The sequence below is a fragment of the Lupinus angustifolius genome, chromosome LG09 (genome assembly GCF_001865875.1).
Source record: "Lupinus angustifolius cultivar Tanjil chromosome LG09, LupAngTanjil_v1.0, whole genome shotgun sequence".
Classification (NCBI taxonomy): domain Eukaryota; kingdom Viridiplantae; phylum Streptophyta; class Magnoliopsida; order Fabales; family Fabaceae; genus Lupinus; species Lupinus angustifolius.
The window spans coordinates 2,545,939-2,563,017 of NC_032017.1; the positions used below are offsets into that span (position 1 = coordinate 2,545,939).

At 32.9% G+C, this 17,079-nt stretch overlaps 2 protein-coding genes across 6 annotated transcripts; one reads left to right on the forward strand and one right to left on the reverse strand.

The window, feature by feature from the left end:
* On the forward strand, positions 216-3,559 carry LOC109356378 (transcription factor JUNGBRUNNEN 1-like). Of its 2 annotated transcripts, none has more exons than XM_019599706.1 (4): positions 216-525; positions 2,060-2,376; positions 2,879-3,283; positions 3,433-3,559. In XM_019599706.1, exons 1-3 carry the CDS (start codon positions 330-332, stop codon positions 3,275-3,277), a joined length of 912 nt encoding a protein of 303 aa, XP_019455251.1. In that variant the 5' UTR covers positions 216-329; the 3' UTR covers positions 3,278-3,283; positions 3,433-3,559. The 2 variants fall into 2 exon arrangements, with proteins under 2 accessions (XP_019455251.1, XP_019455250.1); XM_019599705.1 differs by having other exon boundaries at positions 2,057-2,376; positions 3,433-3,555.
* On the reverse strand, positions 5,737-12,893 carry LOC109355780 (1-aminocyclopropane-1-carboxylate oxidase homolog 1-like). Of its 4 annotated transcripts, none has more exons than XR_002108683.1 (4): positions 12,328-12,893; positions 11,097-11,418; positions 9,613-9,930; positions 5,737-5,748 (listed from the first exon to the last, which is right to left on the reverse strand). XR_002108683.1 is itself a non-coding variant. In XM_019598993.1 (4 exons), the coding sequence occupies exons 1-3, from the start codon at positions 12,843-12,845 to the stop codon at positions 9,679-9,681; spliced, it is 1,092 nt and encodes a 363-aa protein (XP_019454538.1). In that variant the 5' UTR covers positions 12,846-12,893; the 3' UTR covers positions 9,533-9,616; positions 9,656-9,678. The 4 variants fall into 4 exon arrangements, 2 of the variants coding, with proteins under 2 accessions (XP_019454538.1, XP_019454536.1); XR_002108682.1 differs by lacking the exon at positions 5,737-5,748 and adding an exon at positions 9,339-9,437 and having other exon boundaries at positions 9,617-9,930; XM_019598993.1 differs by lacking the exon at positions 5,737-5,748 and having other exon boundaries at positions 9,533-9,616; positions 9,656-9,930.

The following is a 17,079-nucleotide window of genomic DNA, read 5'->3' on the forward strand; positions in this document are numbered from 1 at the left end:
AATGTGTATGTGAATGGAATAATTCCACCATCTATGCATTAATTTAATTATTGTTAAATTTATACTTTAAGTCCTAAATGGTGACTTTAAGTTAAACAAGGAGAACGAGTCCATCACCACACAAATTTATGAAGGCACGAGGTCAAAAATCATGGGTTGACTCCAAAATTCATCCGTTTTTTATGACTTTCCTTCACACTATAATTGTAGAAACAAGGTTCACCACTTTGTTGAAATTGTAGTAAGTCTTTATATTCTTCTCCTTCTTCATTAGAGCAAAGTGAAGCAAACACACATACACAGAGTGAGAAAGATTGTAAGAGAGAGAGATGGGTGTTAATGAAGATTTCATGAAGAATGATGAGTATGTGGAACACGAATTTCCACTTCCAGGGTTTCGGTTTCATCCCACAGATGAAGAACTTGTTAGTTTCTATCTTCTTAGGAAGGTTGAAGAGAAACCTATTAGTATGGAACTTATCAAGGAGATTAATATCTACAAACATGATCCTTGGGATCTTCCAAGTATGTATAAACTCTTATTAATGTTATTTCTTTTGTTACTTGACTCCAATATTTTTCTTAAACTTCAAAAATCTTGTTGGTTTTCTTACAAGATGAAATTAATAGTAAGAGTAGGGTTTTCAGCTTAGACACAACAATAATCAAACTTTAATCCTTATAAACGGGTTGGCTTCTAAACATGCTACAAGCAGCAATCTAAGACACAAGCAAGAAAATATTAACTATAATTACTATTATACTTGGCTCTTTAGCAATGTATTCTACCTTGGTCTTAATATTTTCCCAAGCTACTAAGTTACTAATCGACAAAGATAATATGTCCCAAAAGTGAAGGGTTCAAGGAATGAAGTAAATGAGGTTGTGAATTAGAATCTCACCTATAATAAATTTGAAAAAAAAAATGGAGTTATATTGTAATTTGATGGTCAGAGAGAAAGAGAAGGGATGAAGTGAAGGAGGTTTATGGTTCGAGTCTCGCCCACAATAAATACTAACATAATAACATTTGCCGACAAAAGAAAATATGTCACAAAAAATCATATTTTCATGTCTCAAGCCAATCGGATTCAAACAAGTAATGTACAAATGTTAGTTTATGGATCGCTCTTTAGGTGCTTGTTTCTTTGTAATTGGGTTGGCACCCCTTATATTTTTTTATTGAATCTTTTTTCTTATAAAAAATTATGTTTATATAATTTTTCTTTTTAATTAAATGTCATTTTTTAATTAGATTGGGACACAAATGTAGAAACTAAATGAGATCATTCAATAATAATGGTGATTACACCATAAGTCACTCCGAGTAAAAATAAAAGCACAGATACATGCATGCAGCATGCAGTTTGGTTAAGATGGATCTGACTACAAATATGTAAAGAGGATTAGCTTTAATTTGGGATACATGAATTTGCATTAATTGTACGAGTACAAAAATTTGGCAACTCCATTAAAAATAATATATTATACATGTTACATTTTTCAGGCTGTTAGATTCTATTTCTAATAAATTAAGGTCAGTGGTTTAGCAGCTATATATATAAGACTTTTCCTCTCAAACCAAAGACGCATCATAAACTGTTTTCGTAACATTCCTACAAAAAACTCACATGGGTAGGTTTTTATGCACATATATAAAATACATATTCAACATAGATATAGGTACATAAAAATTTGCAAATATATGTCCAGATTCAAAATATAAATTTATAAAGATTTATTTATGAGTTGAGTCTTGGAGAAGAATAAACAAAAATAGATAGTTTTAGAATCATGTAACGTGTATCCTTTGTCTTTACCCTCTGACATCAAATTCATAAACAGACCATCATAAATCATAATCACAATCCAAATATATATTCTAACCAACTTCTTTACTTAGTGCAATTCTGATTCTTTTCTTCTTCCCTTTTTTATTTCATTACAAAAATCGAGATAATTTCAATTCCGTGACAACTTTTAGCATCACTTTAGCTTATAACACTACTATTTTGATTACTAATTATTCCCACATTGCCACTTTTTATGTGTGAAGAAGCTAGTGGTAATGGAGGAGAAAAGGAAGGGTACTTCTATTGTCAAAGAGGGAGGAAGTATAGGAACAGCGTAAGGCCCAACAGGGTCACAGGCTCGGGGTTTTGGAAAGCAACAGGAATAGATAAGTCAGTGTATTCACGCGGAGGAGAAGGCAATGACTGCATTGGACTCAAGAAAACTCTTGTTTACTATTGTGGCAGTGCAGGCAGAGGAAGCAAAACTGATTGGATGATGCATGAGTTTCGTCTTCCCTCTAATCATAGCGCCATCATAAAGATTCCCAATACCAAGAATAATGCAGATATTGCCCAAGAAGCTGTAAGTAACTTAGATAAATTGCAATATTTGTGAAGATATAAAAGATGATTTTGACACAAGTCAAGGTCAAGGACTAAATGACTATGGCAATATTACAATTTTAACAATTTATGTAATCTACCATATTTTTCTACAAATTATTCATAATTATGATAACCCTACTAAAATTATATTTGTGACTATTGCTAAAATTTAGAATATGAAGCTATTCTCTGTAATGATTTATTTTTATTTTAAAAAAACTTACTCATTTTGGGGGAAATTCTAGCAAAAAATAAATAAATTGTAGTTTTTTTAATTTTCTTTTTATTTATCATTTAACCTTCGGTAACAAACTTATACAACTTTTTTTTTTTGGAAAAGAAAGAAAGTCACATAATATAATTTCATTTATGTTGCTAGTTATTCCCTTCAAATCCATAGTGTAAATAGTACTTTTGTTGTCAAAATTAATTATGTAACTTCCTTATTAAATGTCTCTATCTTTCTTTTCTATATACAGGAAATTTGGACACTGTGTAGGATTTTTAAAAGAAATGTGTCACAAAGAAAGAACATGACAGACATAAGAACACATTCAGCTTCTAAGCGTCAAAACAATATTAACATAAGCATTAGAAAGAGCACTGAGGAATCTACTAACACTAATGAAGAAGCATATATCAATTTTGGTGCAAATCTTGGGCATTATCAGAATGAGAAGAAACATGTTATAAACTATCCTAGGAATCTGTTTAATGTAGGTCAGTTAAGCTCTTCGGTGGCACAACAATCTCTACTAACTGAACCATCTTCTAACTTCTGGATTAACCTTGCTGTGACTAATGAGTTATTTACATCTGAGAATTGGGATGAGCTTGGATCTGTTGTGAAGTTTTCTGTTGATTCACCTAGCTTGTAAATAACCATATAGTTTTAGTTTTTTTTTGTACTACCCTCATGGTGTGTGTAGTTGTCCCCCCAACAAGTGTTGCTCCCAGGAATCGAACTTTTGACTTTTTAATTATCTTGGGATGTAGTGGATCTTATACTATTAGACCAATACCTTGTTGGTACATATAATTTTAGTTGAGTAGTTAGAATGGAATTATATATTATTTCAATAATATTATTGTACTTGAAAGATTGAAAAATTCATCTTAGGAGAAGAACTAAAGCCTCATAGTTTTCTTTCTCAATGTTTCATTCTTTCTATTTAAAAAATGAAGGTAAAAAAAGTCATCGGTTTATTCTTTGACCACATCTTATTATTTTATCAAAACTATATCCATATTTATTACAATAAATAGATTAATATTGTATCGTATATTACATTAGCTACACTTACCTAATATAAACTCTACTAATGAGAGAGTTTCATGCATTAAGTTGTGTTATTTTTTTCTTTTTTGAGATTAAATATGAGTTTCATTGTTAAAGTTAAAATGCATTTGAACTCCAAACTCATCAGCAAAGCTTCCCCAACCAATGAATCAAAGCTTTTAATATGGGCAAATGAAAAAAAAAAAGTTTGATAGAAAATTTAGTTTCTAAAAAAAGGGTAAGAACGAGGTTGCAACTAAGAGGGGGTGAATTAGTTGACCTAAAATTATGGCCAATTTTTCTACAAAATCAAGAGTTAGCGTACAGTGGAAAATATATGCATAAAAATAATCAAGATAAAATGAAAGAGATAAGGGAGAAGAAAGTACACAAGAATTTTATACTGGTTCACCTTCTTGTCCACCGAAGGCTACATCCAGTACTCTTGTATCACAAGAGATTTCTTTACTAAGAATTATGAGTTGTAATTATAATATCTCACCCCGAGATTTCTATGTACCTTACACACTCCCTAATTCTTATTCACTTTTGGAAAACACATTTCCAAGTGATTCTAATCCCCTTTCTTTTCACACCCTGTGAAAGAAAGTATCCAGCAACAATATTGAAGAATGTACAACAATGACAAATTGTCTTTACAAGTATGACAGTAGTATAACTTGCAATCCAATCAACTCTTTAAGTATACTAAATAATAATGCTCTTTTAGAAAACTTTAAAACACTTCTAAACAACTTCAGAAAAATAACTTTTGAAAGTTTGAGTACTAGTTGCAAAAAGTGTAGAGAAATAATTTCAGAATAAGTTTAAGAGCTTTTGGAAAAAATTTAAGAATTGTGTATTGTTGTGTATTTGTGTTGTGAGAGTTAGAGCCTTTATATAGACTTTCTAAACACCAATGGTGCATTTCTAAAAGTGTAGGAGTTGTTTGAAGTGAAGAGATTTCGTTTGGAGTGAAAACATTTCATTTTGAAATTTGAAATCTCATGCAACAGCTCTCAGTAATCAACTACTGATAGCGGGTAATCAATTACCCAAACTCTATATCCAATGTTCTTTTAAAAATGAATTAGAGTAATCGATTACATCATTTGGGTAATCGGTTACTCAACTTTTTCAAAACTGGTAATTTGTTACTCAAAGGCAGTAATGGATTACTCTGAACAGTTTTAAGTTGGATAACTCTTTTTCTCACACACGTAACTTATTACTTAGATGAAGTAACCCGTTACACACTATTTTTGAAAAATGTTTTAAGTATTTTTAAAGTGTTTCAGTTTTCTTTAAAAATAGTTTTGAGCATTACTACTTTGTATATTTAAGAGTTTTAGGATAGAAGTACCTATAGAGACTTAATCTAATTTTCTTGAAGCTTTAATCTTCTTTGTCTTCATAAGTATTCTTCCTTTTCTTCTTTTTGGTGATGTTGGTGTCTTCATCAAAACATTGCCAAGGTCAGGAGCAAAGATCTACTTCACAATCTCCCCCTTTTTGATGATGACAAACCAAGATCTTCTTGACAGTGTAATTTTCTTGAGAGCATCATACTTTGAGATATGTTGAAGTTGTGACTTGAGTATGCTCCCCCTTTCTTTCGGAGTAATGTGCCTGAAATAATTTTACAGAAAATACACTCCAACTTTTCTCCCCCTTTTGACTTCATCAAAAAATAGAAAAGTAAAGAGATACTCGCACAATATATATAGCATACATACACTTTATAAAATCAAGAATATATCAATACTCAGTTTGATGCCAAGGTCAAGATGATTAGGTCTGATAATGGACCAAAGTTTAAGCTGAATGAGTTTTATGATTCAAAGGGTATCATACATCAATCTAGTTGTGTAGAGACCCCTGAACAAAATAGTATCGCGGAGAGGAAACACCAACACATTCTAGGAATAACTAGAGCCTTAATGTATCAATCCTCCTTGCGAAAATGTTTTTGGAACTATGGAGTTGCCCATGCAATTTACCTCATCAATAGACAACCCTCTATGTACCTTAACAAGAGGTCTCCTTATCAAATACTTTATAATCATGATCCTGATTTCATAAGAATTAAAGTTTTTGGATGTCTTGCTTTTGCTTCTACTTTAAGAAACAATAGAAAGAAATTGGATCTAAGAGCAAGGAGATGTGCTTTCCTTGGATTTAAACATGGGACAAAGGGTTATATTTTGTTTGATTGTGCTAACAAAGAAATTATCATATCTAGAAATGTTAACTTTTATGAGAATATTTTTCCTTTTGCTAATGCTGATATGCGGACTGAAAAGAACATTGATGTGTCTCTTCCTACATCCTCATTTAACAATAATGATCACTATCTTGATGATAATTTAGATTACATTCAGAATCATCTTACTAATGTGGAAAATAACCATAATCTTGATTCCCATGAGCAACTTACCCTTCAAAGTGAAAATGTTGAGCATGAAACTCAAAGAAGATCAAATAGAGACAGAAATCTCCCTAGGTATCTGAAGGATTATCACTGCTTCCTGGGAGTTTCTGATTCTTGTGTGAACAGGAAAAAACATTAAGTATCCTCTGTCTCAAGTTCTCTCTTATGAGAAACTTTCATCAAGTCAAAGAGATTACTTTGCTACCATAAGCATAGATCTTGAGCCTGAGTCTTATTCTGAGGCTATCCAATACCAACATTAGGTTGATGCCATAAATGTTGAACTTGATGCTCTTGAGAAAAATAACACTTAGGTATTAACTGAATTGCCTAAGGACAAGAGGGCTATAGGCTTCAAGTGGGTGTTTAAGATAAAACATCATGCAGATGGAAGCATAAAGAGATATAAGGCTAGGTAAGTGGTAAAGGGGTATACTTAAACTGTAGGGATTGACTACCTTGATACCTTTAGCCCTATGGTCAAAATGACCACTATAAGAACCATTTTTGCCTTAGCTTCCATAAAGGGATGACACCTTCACCAACTTGATATTAACACAGCCTTTTTACATTGTGATCTAATACAAGAGGTTTATATGAAACTCCCCATGGCCTTAGCATACCTAATACATCTTTGGTTTACAAATTAGAGAAATCCCTCTATGGAATGAAACAAGCTAGGAGGCAATGGAATGCCAAACTAACCACTGTATTGATTAATTCTAGTTATTCACATTCAAAAGCAGACTATTCTTTTTTTACCAAAATCAATGTCAACGGTTATACTATCATACTTGTGTATGTGGATGATTTAATTATTACAGATGATGACATGCATGAAATACAAAATATTAAGCAACTTCTTGATAGCAAATTCAGCATAAAGGATCTATGAGTCCTCAAATACTTTCTTGGAATGGAAGTAGCCAGAAGTAAATAAGGCATCAGCTTGTGTCAAAGAAAATATGTCTCGGACTTACTTGAAGAATATGGCCTACTCGGTGCTAAACCTAACACTAGTCCTATGGATATCATCATAAATCTACATAGCACCTTTGGCTCCTGTTATCGTGACATTACTTCCTATAGAAGAATGCTTGGGAAGCTTGTCTATCTTACTCACACCAGACCAGACATTTCATTCTCTATTGGGAATTTAAACCAATTTCAGACTGCTCCTACCACTGAACACTTTAAAGCTGCCATAAGAATTTTAAGATACATAAAAGGTGCTCCTGGTAAAGGTTTGTTTTTCTCTCCAAGTAGTAGCATTACTTTAAAAGATTTTAGTGATTCTGATTGGGATGCATGCCTTGACACAAGAAGATCAATTACAGGGTTTTGTTTCTTCTTAGGAGAGTCTTTAATCTCTTGGGAAAGCAAGAGACAAAAGACAGTGTCAAGGTCCTCTGCAGAGGCTGAATACAGAGCCTTGGTCATCACTGGTTGTGAGGCTCAGTGGCTTTTATATCTCCTTAATGATTTAAACTTACCACATAAGGATCATGTTGTTCTTTACTATGATAATCAGTCTGCATTACACATTATAGTTAATCCTGTTTTTCATGAAAGAACCAAATATATTGATATTGATTGTCACTTCATAAGAGAAAGGTTGTGAATGGTGATGTGCATCTTCTACCAATTTACAATACTTTACAATTTGCTAATGTATTTACCAAGGTTCAACCCCTTGGAGTTTTTTCCAATAATGTATGCAAGCTTGGAACGTGTGGCATACACATTCCAGCTTGTGGGGGGTGTCAAATTTAATATATAAATGTGTGTCAAAATTGCCTAGACTAATGAATTGTGATGAAGAATAGGTTTGTCTCCAATGCTCAAGTCAATCTGGCTTGGATCAGCATAGCATGAAGAATGACTTGGTGGATAGCATGGAGCTTGTCTTGGATCAGATTGCATCATCAGTTGGAAATGCCTCAAGTAGGGCCATCGAACTAGATCAAAATGGCTTGGTTAGATTGGATCAGGATGACTTGGATAAGCAAATTGGCCAGACCTCTCAGTCTGAATTGAATTGTCCAAGTAGCATGGATTGCAATGTCACCCAAGTTCATGATGGGTTGAGTCTTGGGCAACTTGGTGGACATTTGTCATTCAAGCAAAGGAGTTAGCAAATTGATTCAAGCAATTCCTAGGCTTGTTTATAATGCCTTGATTATCATTATTCACAAGTATCATGCTTTGTTTATTTGTTTGTTAGTTTTATGTGTTTATTGTAGTCTAGTTGAAAAGTTAGTTAGTTGGTTAGGTAAGTTTCCTTTTTTGGATATTCTTTAAATAAGATATATCTTTGTATCTTTTAATCGATTAATGAAAGTAAAGTTTTTTCTGATATTCTTCTTAGCTTCTTCTTTCCATCTTCTCTTTTATCTTCAATCAAGAAGCATGACAGGTACTATTTTAAGATTCTCTTATTTGGATCATTAATATATGTGATTAAGTTTTATTTCAATGTTCCTTAAGAGTGGGGATTCACTTACTCCAATAGTAAGTTTTTAAATTTATTCCTCATCCTACCATCAATTCTAGGGACATTTATTGGTTTAGATCTACTCACCAATTGAAACCATTGGATTTCTCTATAATTAGTGATGGCTAGGATGGGGAGTAAAAAGCTTACTCTTGAAGTAAGTAAATCTCTCTTCGTTATTAGGATTAACTCCACTATGGATGATGAAAAATACAAAGAAAACAAAAGAAATATAGCATAATATGGTAATTTTACCTTTAGATGTAATATAATGATGCCTGTAGTATTAGAAGTGATTCTTTTAATCTTTTCCTCTCTTGAAAGAGTAAGACTTTGCCCCCAATTAAAATAACACTTCTCACATAACACACCTATTTAAAATAATCAAAATCTCATTTTTGCAGCCCCACCACATACATTAAAATTCAAATAGGAAAAGATAATACTCATGTTTGAGTCTTATTTTCATAAGACAGTTGTAATCTATGTTTTCATTAATAACATCACTCCTATAATTTTATAAACATGTTAGTATTCTAATGAATATGCATAAGTCTATAGTTAAGAGAAGGCATGATCAAAAGAGTGAAATCTTGCTTCATATGCAATGGCAAAAGAGTATCAGGTCTAATTGTCCAATTTACTCTGAGGAAATATCTATCTTGAATGAACAATTTGAAAACCATTCAAATTAAAAGGGATTGTACAAATTGTGCCTCCGAACTTAGAAAAAGCAAAGCTAGGACTACAAGCTCGCTCAAAAAGGATGCAAGGAGTGTACTTGATATGACCACATGGTAAATGGAAATCATATGGTTACAAACAATATCCTTTTCCATAATCTCATATGATCATTAACTTCAAGATTACTAAAAAGGTGACCCTGAACACGAGGCTCTCACTTAGTAGAGTTTAAGTAGGGTAGATCCATACTCATATCTGTGAACACCTAATTTTGTAAAATTGGGTGGCGACAATATTGAATTTAAAAAATGTCAACACTTCCAACTTATCTTATTCATTGAACTATTATGCTATGTTGCTAAATTAACCATCTCAATCCACAATGTCTCACTCAAATCATAAAATGTTGAAGAGTAGAAGTCCCATCAAGGCCCTTTGCATAGAAAAAGGCTTGATAATCTGCAACTGTGGTTTCTCTGTATTTGGGAGGATTATCTTCAGATACCAATTCTTTTATAGGACTGTAAAGTCGTGGTGATGATTTAATACCTGCGCTGAAAAAGCATGCAACAGATATTCTTGGACCTAAGAGATTTGCCACAACTCTGTGTTCAACACTCTTGAATCTGTCATTTGTTATAAGCTGCAGGTCAAGAAAAAATAATAATTAGCTACTTCTATGTACTTTCATTACATTTCAAATAACACAAGAACTTGTGGAGTTCCAAACTTGTACAAAACTATTTTATTTTCCAAAGTTACATCTCAAAATCAATTGGCAATAGAGAAATAGTCCAACAAGTATTTAAATCGTACAAAGAGAATGAGGTAGACTATGTGGGACTTACTTCCCAACATGTCCCCCCATGAAAGTTTGCCGAACCAGGCAAAGGGTTACCTTTGACCCATGATTAAAGCACATCTTTTTGGCACATGATAACCAAAAAAAAGTTGTGCTCTAAATCTGATATCATGTTAAAGTTCATCTCAAAACTCATTGACTGAAAGAAGTAGCCCAATGAGTATTTAAATTATGTCTAAGAGAATGAGGTAGATGATATAGTTTCAAAGTTACTTCACGACACATTTGCATTTTACTGAGGTACAATGTTTTTAAAAATAACTATGCTACTAAAACATACTTGCACATGCTTCTTCTCATCTATAGTTTTCAAAATATGATTACAGTTGGTCCTACCTTATTTTCTACATACTCCCTCTGATGTCTTAGGCATTGTTACATAATATGATACTCTCATATTCCTAATAGCAGTTTGAAATGCAAGGGCAATGATAAAAACATTTAATAAAACATTAAGCACCAAGAGCATAAATTTAACTTAGACTAACCATTTTAATATAAACATAGTAAAGTTATTAGTTTGTGGCTTGAAACAGTATAAGCAATAAGCATTGACAATAACTATTGCAGAAAAAACTACACATAGAACATCCAGTGATTTAAACTACAGACAGCATCACGTGATGTGGCCGCAATATTACAGTTGAGGTGACTGTCGTAACCACGTCACACCACCATTGTGGTATGACACCGAAACATAATCATGTGGTTGCAGCTCAACTACATCGGACTGCATTTAGGTCACATTAGATTGCATCGGACTGCATTTAGGTTGCATCGAACTCAAAACTATTTTTTAATCACAAAATAATTCGCACCGCAATGACCACAACGCATCGGCCGCAATGATCATAATCACAATAACTTAACCGTGACCACAATCACAATAACTGCAACCGCGACCACTGCAACTATAATTTAAACACTGAGAACAACAAAGAACATACCTGCAGAAGATCACCAATATTAACTACTAGAGCCCCAGGTACCGGCGGTATATCAATCCAAATGTCCCGATAAAGAGCCTGTAAGCCACCAATCTGATCCTGGAGAAGCACTGTAAGAAAACAGTTATCAGAATGCTTGGTAGTTCCCATAGTTAATTCTGGTTCAGGGCATGCTGGATAGTAATGGCAAAGTGAAAGAAGCCCCTCAGCACAGCCTATGTCTTTTAAATACTCTGAATGCAGCCCAAGAGCTTCTGATAGTAATTCCAAAAGTACAATCCCCAGTTTCTTAACACGCTTCCCGTATTCCAGAAGTATATCCCTACAAGAAGATGCAGTCATAAGCAACTAAATCGGTTCTCGCAAACTGGTTCATGGTACGCAGTGAGTATAACGAATTCTATAACTATGGTAGAAATAAAACATTCAACTTTACCTTCTTTCACTTTGTAACTTAGTTTGCATTGGCTTCTATAGTTGTTTTGTCTAACTTCATATCACAACCTTCATCATAATTGTTTTAAACAACTAGGGACACAAATTATAGCCTATTGCTATATGCACTGTACTGGTACTCCGACACTTATACCAATATTTTAAATTGCAGTTGTGGTCATTGTGATGCAGATCACGACCAGTGAGGTATGAATTATTTTTGTAATTAAAAAAATTGAAATCGTTGCGGCCAGATATGACCTGATGCGGCCCAAACACGGTTCGATGTGGTTGCATTGCAGTTCGATACAACCGTAACATTGTGATTTGGTGTCCCGAATTGCGCAGTGTGATGTGGTTGCGGCTCTGACTGCAACCACAATATTGCGGTCACATCAAGTACTGCGGTCTGCAATTTAAATCACCTGTAGATACTTCTAATCTTCTTTCTATAGCTTTTTTCTGTTGTTTTCTGAATTATTAAACTAATGCTGGTGAAATATATAGTGTATGCAATTCTAAATGCTAGCTTTTGAAATGTTAATGTCTTTGTTTTAATTTGTTTTTTAGATTATGTGCCAGGAACTACTTAATTGTGATGCTTATATTTTAAACACAAGTGCACATGTTATGTTTGTACCTTAAATATCCTTCAAATTGATGTTCTTATGTAAATCTTATATTAATTTTGTATGTTGTATCCTCTGATTTTTAAAAATTTGCCATATCTATGCATCACAGGTTAGAAACCGTGGATGACCCTTTGAAGATTTTCTTTATAAAAACGTTAACTTACCTGCATACTTGTGGCAATTCTTCTGGTTTAGGAGCATTAGGAGCCAAGTAACACATAAAAGAATCTCTCCAATTAAGTGCTGGTGAACTATACATATCAAAATTACTATTATATATAAATGTCTTCATCTGATCATGAGTATATAGCTCTTTCTTCACCTCAATATCTTGCTCAAAAAACCTCAACACCCCATTTTTCATCTCCTCCAAAACACTCACAGGGACACCATGATTCACCAATTGAAAGAAACCCCATTTTTCAGATGCTTCTCTTATTCTTCCCACAATTTCTTGGTGTGTACTTGGATCTGTGCCAATATCTGCGAGGTCTATGATTGGTATGATATGTTCTTTGTTGCCTATGCTTGAGGCCTTGTTATCATATTTATCAGGTGGGTGATGGAACAAGGTTGGAATTTTTGTAACCCCTCGATCAACAAGACCTTTGACACCAGCTTTTGTTGCATCAAATTGTTGGAGCTCATGAAGTCTCTCTGAGTTAGGCTTGAAGCCAACCATGTTTGTTGTTGTTTCTTATCTTCTCTTTAGTTTAAGTTTGTTATTTATCTTAGCATAAGTTTTTGGGGGGCAAATAGGAAAAGAAACAAACTAAAAAGGTAGAATTCAATATTCATTTTATACAAATAAATATCAATAAATAATTGGTATGGTAATATAAGACTTCGCTAAATTTTAGAATTGTCAAAAATTTAAAAGTTCAATTCGTCAAAACGATATTTATTAAAAAGGTAATCACACATATTAAAAAGAATCAGTTAGGTTGAGCAAATTCTAAACAAACAAAATTAAAGTGACATAGAAGAAATTAATTGTAATATGTGATATCTATTAATGTTGTGATTCTAAATCAACAACTTTCTTAAATGACACGCATACCATAAGTATAAAAGTCTTAATGTCGTGTAATAATAGATTGATACCACGTGGATCGGAAATAATTATTAATTACTTTTACTTAGTTATTTTAAATACTTAAGATAATAATTTATAAAGGTAAAATAATATAAAATGAAAGATATATATAAAAAATAAAATAAAAGATAAGATGAGACAAGGGAGTTCCTAAAATTGTGTACCTTAGGGACATAAACAAATCCGACTTAACTACACACTTCTATTAAATTTAAGTCTATTACCTAATTATATGTAGTGTTCTTTTTTCATGTACATAATTTGTGTTCGATTGAAGTTAATATTTATTCTCATGATATATGATTCTAGACAATCTTTAGTTGTATTTTAACAATCACTCTATAGTAATTTAATGTAACCCTCAAAAGTTTGAGATTACTCTCATGAAATAAAATTTAAATCTAATTAGTGTTTGGGTTTTCCTCTTCGTATCTCACCAAACTTATATAAATGAGGCACAATAATAATCGAATCACAAAACTAAATAAAAGATGCAAACAATTATTTATTCATTATGATATGACAAGCCTAATCCTAAAAATTAAGAAAACTATTGAGCGATGTTTAGGAACAAATTGAGTCTAGACAAAGCTAGATAGCTACGAAAAAGAAGAAAAAATAAAATAAAAATTATTTATGCCTCTCTCAATTGTTTACTATGGTGTTGTGAATCTATGTTTAAATGTGATGGAAAGTGTTAAGAAGATAAAAATTGCAAACTGTTATTTTTCATTATGTACTAGATGGCAGCCTTAAAATAGGCAAAGAAAAAAAGTTTCAATTAGTTTCAAGATTATATATAATAATTCCTCTAAAGTAGAGGTAACTTGCTAAACTACTCATAAACTACACAACACATAAACTGAATAATAAAAATATCTAACATTCCCCCTCTTAAAGTTTACTAACTCTGTTGCTGCAACTTGCAAACACCCAACAAATTTCACAAATTTTGGAATGATGGTTCTTTGAGAGGTTTGGTAAAGATGTTTGCCAATTAATCTTCACTTATGCAGTACTTCAAGACAATTGTTTCATCATTGTTAAGGTTTCTCAAAAAATAGTACTTAACATCAATATGTTTACTATTCCATGAAGTATAGGATTTTTGGAGAGTTTGATGGTTGAGGTATTATCACAATATATTGTAGTAGACTCCTCTTGCTTGAAATGTAGTTCTTCAAGTATTTTCCTCAACCAAATGGCTTGACAAGCACAAGTTGAAGAAACAACAAACTCAGCTTCAGTAGTTGATAATGTCACTATAGGTTGTTTTTTAGATAACCATGACACAACCCCTGTGTCAAGCATAAATACATAGCCTAAAGTACTTCTTCTATCATCTTGATCCCCTGCAAAGTCATTATCAGTGAATCCAATCAATTCTGATTTTTAACCCTTCTTGAAAAATAGCCCAGGTTGTTTTTTTCTTGAAGATAATGAAGAATTATTTTGGCAACTAAGAGATGCATTTCAGTTGGACTTTCCATGTATCTACTAATTAGGCTGACAGAATGCATTATGTTATGCCTCGTACAAGTTAAATACATTAAACTACCCACAATTTGCTTAAATAATGTGTTATCCACATTTTTTCCTTCAGAATCTTTGTTTAGCTTCAAGCCATACTCATATAGAGTACTTGTAGGATTGCAATCTTGCATTTGAAACCTGTTTAAGAGTTCTTTGGCATACTTCTTTTGAGAAATAAAATATCCATTAGTTGATTGCACTACTTCTATACCAAGAAAATAATGCATCAAGCCAAGATCAGTCATTTCAAACTCAATCATCATAAACTTTTTGAACATTTCAAACATTCCCAAATCATTTCCGGTAAATATAAGGTCACCAACACATAAGCAAACAATAAGTATTTTTCCTTCAGGTCCAACTTTAAAAATAGTGTATAAGCATTTATTAAATCCTTCTTTAAAAAAATACGCCTCTATTCGACTATACCTAGCTCTTGGAGCTTGTTTTAGTCCATAAAGTGTCTTCTTTAATCTCAATAACAATTCAAACACAATTTAATGTATAGTCATCAGAAATGCAATAATTATTTATTAAATAAATTATTACCATAATCATACATATGATTATCATGGAACCATTTAAGGGGGTGAAATGAAAGACGAGGTGACATGTGCAATTGATGATGTGACAAAAGTTTATTTTGTTATATAGCTAATAATTACTATAATCAAGAAAGGACAAATATAATGTAAGAATATATATATATATATATATATATATATATATATATGATTACCATGAAACCATTTAGGAGGGAGAAATAAAAGAGGAGGTAATATGTGGGAAATGATGATGCGACAAAAGTTTATTTATTATATAGTTAATATATTGTTATATAGTTAATAGATTTCTATTATGTTTTTTCTTCTATGTAATTCGTGTGTCTTTTCTTTCATTGCCCTCCATTTTTTAGTATAGTAGTTCTGTGTTTTTAATATTAGTTACTTTTCTTAATATCTCACACCTTATGTTATGAATAACTAATTAATTTGTTTTAGATATGTGACCCTCCTAATAAGTGTGACTCTCAAGAATCAAACAAATAATCTTTTAGTTTTTTGGGATATAGAGAAATCTTACACCATAAAATCAACAACTTGTTGGTATATTTGTTCTTCTATATATATATTGGAGTCTGCACCTACCTTGCCAAAGAAGCAACCTCAAAATAATTCAGCAACTACAAATTATATGCATCAAAGCCTAGCAAAGGTCACTGACCAAAATCATACGGTTAGAATAACCTAGGATATACTGCAACACTCACAATGTGCTTCGGTCAAAACTGGTGCACCAGGCACTACGCCTCGGTCAGGCTTGGTGCACCAAGCACATTGTGCCTCACCCAACCTTGACGCACCAAGCACTGCGCCTCGATCAGAATTACTGAACCAGAAACAAAGTGCCTCAGTCAGATGTGATGCTTCAGACATGGGACATGGCGCAAGTATCATGCATCAGGCTCAACGCACCTCGGTCAGGATTGGTGCATCACACATCAGGCATGGCATAGGCGTGACGCATCAGACTCAACGAGCCTCGGTCAAGGCTGGCGCATCTGATATAAAGCATGGTGCAGGCATGGTGCAGGCATGCCGCATCAAGCATGGGCCACGTGACTCCAACCTGGCTCGGTCAGAAATCAATCACGTGGACTCTTGTTTTACTCACATGTTTTCCATGGGCTATTTCTTGTATATTCTAAAAAAGGTTCATCCCAAAGTTGGTTGGGGTAGTTAAAGTTTATTTTGATTTGTTGCTTATCAATTAGTTAGTTAACTTAGGCTTCAAGTAATTAGCTTGGCACTATAGCTTGTATAAATTAGCACCTTGTGCTCCATAATGCATATGAAAAATGAGGTATATTCAACAAAATCACAATAGTATATCGATTTAAGAATTATGAGTTTAGACCCATCCAACTATCATTAAATCTATATATCATTACTTGGATTTAGATTCATCCAACTGCAAGTTTAAAATTCTAGATCCAATTACTTATGAGATTTAAAGTGTGGATCCAAACCCAACCCATTACAAATATGGTTTTTGCTACTTTTGCATCCAAATTAATCTATTATAGATAATGTTCCTTATTTTATCAACCAACGAATATACCTTGACGCTCTTAGTATCTACCCAGATACCCCAGTATAAAAACAAATCAACGTATTGGGCCCTGAGAAAAAAAGCCCAAAACTCAAACAAGAGTATCGCGTTTAGCTAGGTTGATATAAACCTCAGAATCACACTTCAGACATCTTTATATACTCTCTATAGAGAA

Bases quoted from the DNA above. Each gene is read 5' to 3' on its own strand.
- LOC109355780 (XM_019598993.1), bottom strand. From the start codon at position 12,845: ATGGTTGGCTTCAAGCCTAACTCAGAGAGACTTCATGAGCTCCAACAA. The intron at 11,419-12,327 runs GTAAGTTAACGT...ATCTTCTTGTAG, and splicing joins GAATTGCCACAAGTATGCAG to GGATATACTTCTGGAATACG. The intron at 9,931-11,096 runs GTATGTTCTTTG...CTTGACCTGCAG, and splicing joins ATATTGGTGATCTTCTGCAG to CTTATAACAAATGACAGATT.
- LOC109356378 (XM_019599705.1), top strand. From the start codon at position 330: ATGGGTGTTAATGAAGATTTCATGAAGAATGATGAGTATGTGGAACAC. The intron at 526-2,056 runs GTATGTATAAAC...TTATGTGTGAAG, and splicing joins TGATCCTTGGGATCTTCCAA to AAGCTAGTGGTAATGGAGGA. The intron at 2,377-2,878 runs GTAAGTAACTTA...TTCTATATACAG, and splicing joins CAGATATTGCCCAAGAAGCT to GAAATTTGGACACTGTGTAG.